Raw genomic sequence first — 5,879 nt, 5'->3', positions numbered from 1 at the left:
AGAGAGAGAGAGAGAGAGAGAGAGAGAGAGAGAGAGAGAGAGAGAGACGGACGTTGAGAGAACGAGGAGGAGGAAGGAGAGAAAATGGCGTCCACAGACTATAGTACCTACAGTCAAGCTGCAGCCCAGCAGGGCTACAGTGCTTATGCAGCCCAGCCAGCTCAAGGATATGCACAGACCACCCAGGCATATGGGCAACAAAGTTATGGAGCCTACGGGCAGCCTACTGATGTCAGCTATACACAGGCTCAAACAACTGCGACGTATGGGCAGACTGCGTATGCAACCTCTTATGGACAGCCTCCAACAGGTTATACTACACCAACTGCACCTCAAGCTTACAGTCAGCCTGTCCAAGGATATGGCACGGGGGCCTACGACACCACCACTGCTACAGTTACGACCACCCAAGCATCCTATGCAGCCCAATCTGCATATGGCACCCAGCCTGCTTACCCAACCTATGGGCAGCAGCCAGCAACTGCAGCCCCTGCAAGACCCCAGGATGGTAGCAAGCCCGCTGAGACTAGTCAGCCTCAATCTAGTACAGCAGGCTACAGCCAACCCAGCCTAGGATACGGGCAGAGCAACTACAGTTACCCACAGGTGCCAGGCAGCTACCCCATGCAGCCAGTCACCGCACCTCCATCCTATCCTCCAACCAGCTATTCCTCTACCCAGCCGACTAGTTACGATCAGAGCAGTTACTCCCAGCAGAATACCTATGGGCAGCAGAGCAGCTATGGACAGCAGAGTAGCTATGGTCAACAGAGCAGCTATGGGCAGCAGCCCCCCACTAGTTATCCCCCCCAAACTGGATCCTACAGCCAGGCTCCAAGTCAATATAGCCAACAGAGCAGCAGCTACGGGCAGCAGAGTGCATTCCGGCAGGACCATCCCAGTAGCATGGGTGTATATGGGCAGGAGTCTGGAGGCTTTTCCGGACCTGGAGAAAACCGGAGCATGAGTGGCCCTGATAACCGGGGCAGGGGAAGAGGGGGATTTGATCGTGGAGGCATGAGCAGAGGTGGGCGGGGAGGAGGAGGAGGAGGACGCGGTGGAATGGGCGCTGGAGAGCGAGGTGGCTTCAATAAGCCTGGTGGACCTATGGAAGAAGGACCAGACCTTGACTTAGGCCCACCTGTAGATCCAGATGAAGACTCCGAAAACAGTGCAATTTACGTACAGGGCCTGAATGAGAGCGTGACTGCTGACGAGCTGGCAGACTTTTTCAAACAGTGTGGGGTTGTCAAGATGAACAAAAGGACTGGGCAGCCGATGATAAACATTTACTTAGACAAGGAAACCGGAAAACCCAAAGGAGATGCCACCGTGTCCTATGACGACCCACCTACTGCAAAGGCTGCAGTAGAATGGTTTGATGGGAAAGATTTCCAAGGGAGCAAACTCAAAGTGTCTCTTGCTCGGAAGAAACCTCCAATGAACAGCATGCGAGGTGGCATGCCACCCCGTGAAGGCAGAGGGATGCCTCCCCCTCTCCGAGGAGGTCCTGGAGGACCAGGGGGGCCAGGAGGTCCCATGGGTCGAATGGGAGGCAGAGGAGGAGACAGGGGAGGTTTTCCACCAAGAGGACCCAGGGGTTCGCGTGGAAACCCCTCAGGAGGAGGAAATGTCCAGCACAGAGCAGGGGATTGGCAGTGCCCTAACCCAGGCTGCGGAAACCAGAATTTTGCCTGGAGAACAGAGTGTAATCAGTGCAAGGCCCCTAAGCCGGAGGGATTTCTGCCACCACCCTTTCCCCCTCCAGGTGGTGATCGTGGCAGAGGCGGCCCCGGCGGCATGAGGGGCGGCAGAGGCGGCCTCATGGACCGTGGTGGGCCTGGCGGTATGTTCCGAGGAGGCCGAGGTGGAGACAGAGGCGGCTTTCGGGGAGGTCGAGGAATGGACCGAGGGGGCTTTGGTGGAGGAAGAAGAGGAGGCCCTGGGGGTCCTCCCGGACCTCTCATGGAGCAAATGGGTGGCAGAAGAGGAGGCCGTGGCGGGCCCGGAAAGATAGATAAAGGCGAGCATCGCCAGGAGCGCAGAGACCGGCCCTACTAGGCGCAGAAACCCCGCAGAGCTGCATTTACTACCAGATTTATTTTTTAAACCAGAAAATGTTTTAAATTTATAATTCCATATTTATAATGTTGGCCACAACATTATGATTATTCCTTGTCTGTACTTTAGTATTTTTCACCATTTGTGGAGAAACATTAAAACAAGTTAAATGGTAGTGCCCTGAGTTTCTTTTCCTTCTTTTAAGATGGTTGTTTAACGGAGACTAAACCAATGAGAAACCATTGTTGTGAGCATGCTCAAATATCATTGTGTGGAGACCCAGGAGGAGAACTAACTGTAACGATGTTAATGGTTGTGATGTTTTTTTTTTTTTTAAATAAAATTCCAAATGTTTATAAACGTAAAAAAAAAAAAAAAAAAAAAAAATCTCTTTGGGATATAAACTCAGCAGTGGTATTGCTATTTCAAAGGACATGCATTCTTTTAAAGCCCTTTGGGCATAATTCAGAGATAGATAAGTAGATGATAGGTAGATAAATCAATATCAATCAATCAATAAACATTTATTAAGTGCAAATAAATAGATCAATCAGTATCAAGCATTAAATATATATCAAGTGCATATAGATAGATAAAATGATAGAACAAATATTTATTAAGCATTCCAATTAAAGAAATCTAATTAGAGACTCTCCTCCTCCCAGTAAATGCCACACCTTCTATATCTGTCCACTGCCCTGATACATAGAGTGAGCAGGTCCTAAGAGTCCTAAACAACAAAATAGAATTGGTATCAAGGGCACTCCTTCCTTTTGCTATCTGTGGCCTCACATTGAAGTTAAATCTTTAGTGATACATGTGGTAGTATCTGTTCCCTGTCCTTTACTGTCCCCTTTTAGAGGTACTGCTCCATTTTGAGGGATGGATGTTGTCCTTCAATCCTTCCCTTCTTATCCTTGTTTCTCCATCTTTGGCATCCTGCATCTCAAACTGAGGTTTCTAGCCTTCCCTTGTGTGAGTAAAATGCATGAAAATAAAGTGGGTTGCTTTGATGCTTTAAATAGTCTAATGGCTGTTCTAATTATTCTGCAAAGCCCTACCCCACACCAATAGTCCCCAACAGATTGTAATGACCTTCCATGGGTGAATTGGAACCATACAGATCTGTCTTTTCATTAATACCCGCATTCGTTACAACTCTCCCTGATGAACTCTTCACTTTTGGAAGTATATTCTTGAAGTGAAAAATCTTCTCTTCCTCCTACTGGGTTCCTATTCCAGAAAATCCCAGTCTCCTGGTGTTCAAATGCTCTCTGGCACTAATGATACCATTGTTTGGAAAATAAAAATCAGTTGAGCTGATATATTCTTCATTGCTTTACATTCAATGTGATGGGTATTTGATGTAATCAATTGAATAAAAAACCTCAGAGTGCTCCCATCCCAGAGTTCTTACCTCGAACCTCAAGCCTTGAGTTCTCTGACAGCTATTCATGTCTTATATCCAATGAACTTGATCTCTGGCTGTTCATCATCCCCATGCTCAATCTAAATGAAATGTTATCTCTTGTAGGTTTAAGAATGCATCCCACAAGAGAGAGCTCTTTATCACTGTGATGAGAAGATCCATCAAGCTAAGTAAGAAGTTGTACCCCTGAATTCTAGTCCCACATCTACTCTTAAGAGTCTTAGAATTATAGATTTAGCACTGGACGAGATCTTAGAAGTCACAGAGTCCAGCTGCCTCTTTCAACAGATGAGTGAGGATACTAAAGCCAAGAAAGGTGAAGTGATAGTCATTTGAGGCTCAAATGATATAACAAAGGCATAAGGGATTTAAAAAATAAAAATCAGTTATATTAGTCTAAGGGGAGTAGAATCAAGGAGGAAAATCATACGTATCTCCCAACCCCTAAATTCTTTTCTGATCCTTGCATAACTCTAGGTCATAAATGAGATGTTAGTTTGGAATCCAGGTTTCAAGGACAATTTTTCAGTCTCACATTCTAACCTCTTTGCTACATGCCATTTCCAAAAAATCTCCCCACCAAGTATTCTAGCCTTTCTTTTCAAGTTAAATTTATATTTATAGTTCCTATAAGTATACTTGGTACTTGTAAAATAGACAATAATGGCCCAGCTCAAATAAGTTCCTACTTTTGATACTATCATCCTGATAATAACATTTTTTTTCATCATCTAGTGATATGGATGTTTATGTAACTAGGTGAAACAATAGAGCACCAGAAAATTAGCAACATCTGAATTTAACCCTGCCTTAGACACTTACTGGCTGTGTGACCCTGGGCAAGTTACTTAACCTCCCTCAGCCTCAGTTTTCTCACCTGCAGGGTGTGTAGCAAAGACCAAATGAAATAACATATATAAAGTGTTTTGCAAACCTTAAAGTACTATGTAAATATTTTATTATAGTTATTATTGTTGTTCGTTATTCTGGTTATGGGTAGAATGGAAAGAGCTCTATACTAGGAATAGGAAAATGTGGATTCTTGCTCTGACTCTACCTTTGATATGTCATGTAATCAACCTCTTTGAGCCTGTCTCATTGTCTGTAAAGTGGAAATAATGCCTTCACTTCTCTTAAAAAGATGGATTCCTTCTAGGCTTATTCCCATGAGCCAAGACACCAGGATAAATGGAGGGACTAATACAATGAAAGGATTTTCCTTTGTTCTCTTGACATATCTCTATTGGAGAGAGGAGAGAGTGACTAAAAAATCACATTTAAATGCAGTGGTTTTAAAGGTTTTATCTACTATAAATGTAAAGTCACTGGGAACCAACGTGTAGCACTTTACAAATATGACCTATATTTTAAGGCATTTTCACAATCCCAATATTTAGCTTTGGCTCATGAGCCAAGTCAGTGTCTTTCATCATCAATAAACTTTGGGCTTGTCAGAAAACATTGCAACAATCTAGTCTCAATCAATGTGGACTATAAATCTCATGTAAGTGATCCAACACTCTCTCTGACCATGGTTAATAATTCAGAGACAAGACACACAGTGATAAACCCTGAACCCCAACCAACCATAGAGAGATGGTCCCAATCTCTTTAAGGAACAAAGGAACTCTAAATGTGTCTCCCTCTCCCCTCCTCAAGCCAGTCATTTTCTCTGGAGATTCCACCAAAAGATTCCCCCTTTTCCAATAACATTTTTCAAGCAAGACTTTCACATACATTCTTTTGTTTTCTTTTTTAAAGTTTTATTTATAATATTTGATTTTACATATCATATACTGATAAAAATCCTCACCATTGAACCCTTCCTCCTAACTAATCAACACACTTAAACAAAATTCAACTGAGCAAATAACTGGATCAGAAAGAATATACAAAATTCCATGCCTATAGTCCTCCACCTTTCTAGAGAGAGAAAGAAAGTATATTTAATATGTCCTATGGTCAATATTGGTCAATAGGGGCAGTTAAGTGGCTCAGTGAAGCCTAGAGAGGGTAAGTCCTGGCTTCAAATCTGGCCTCAGAAACTTCCTATGTGACTCTGGGCAAGTCAGTTAATCCCCATTGCCTAGCTCTTACTGCTCTTCTGCCTTTAAATTGATATTTAGTTTTGATTCTTAGATGAAAGGGTAAGAATTTTTTTTAAAAAGTTGGTCATTGCATTGCAATGAATACATTTTAAGTGTTTTTTCAAGAAATGTCGATTGGGGCGGGGGGGGGGGGCAGCTAGGTAACTCAGTGGATTGAGAGCCAGGCCTAGAGATGGGAGGTCCTAGGTTCAAATCTGGCCTTGGACACTTCTCAGCTGTGTGACCCTGGGCAAGTCACTTGATCCCCATTGCCTACCCTTACCACTCTTCTACCTTGGAGC

The 5,879-nt window shown here is 44.0% G+C and overlaps 1 protein-coding gene across 4 annotated transcripts; it reads left to right on the top strand.

The window, feature by feature from the left end:
• Window positions 1-84: 84 nt before the first annotated feature.
• On the top strand, window positions 85-2,390 carry LOC123255557 (RNA-binding protein EWS-like). 4 transcript variants are annotated; one of them, XM_044684330.1, is made up of 2 exons: window positions 85-487; window positions 656-2,390. In XM_044684330.1, the coding sequence occupies exons 1-2, from the start codon at window positions 85-87 to the stop codon at window positions 2,059-2,061; spliced, it is 1,809 nt and encodes a 602-aa protein (XP_044540265.1). In that variant the 3' UTR covers window positions 2,062-2,390. The 4 variants fall into 4 exon arrangements, with proteins under 4 accessions (XP_044540265.1, XP_044540266.1, XP_044540264.1 ...); XM_044684331.1 differs by having other exon boundaries at window positions 85-1,463; window positions 1,815-2,390; XM_044684329.1 differs by having other exon boundaries at window positions 85-1,921; window positions 1,994-2,390.
• The last annotated feature ends 3,489 nt before the right edge of the window (window positions 2,391-5,879 follow it).

Source organism: Gracilinanus agilis, unplaced genomic scaffold (assembly GCF_016433145.1).
Source record: "Gracilinanus agilis isolate LMUSP501 unplaced genomic scaffold, AgileGrace unplaced_scaffold48620, whole genome shotgun sequence".
Lineage (NCBI taxonomy): Eukaryota > Metazoa > Chordata > Mammalia > Didelphimorphia > Didelphidae > Gracilinanus > Gracilinanus agilis.
Note: the sequence above shows the minus strand (reverse complement) of the source record. Positions and strands in the feature narration are given on the sequence as shown.

Bases quoted from the DNA above. Each gene is read 5' to 3' on its own strand.
- LOC123255557 (XM_044684328.1), top strand. From the start codon at position 85: ATGGCGTCCACAGACTATAGTACCTACAGTCAAGCTGCAGCCCAGCAG.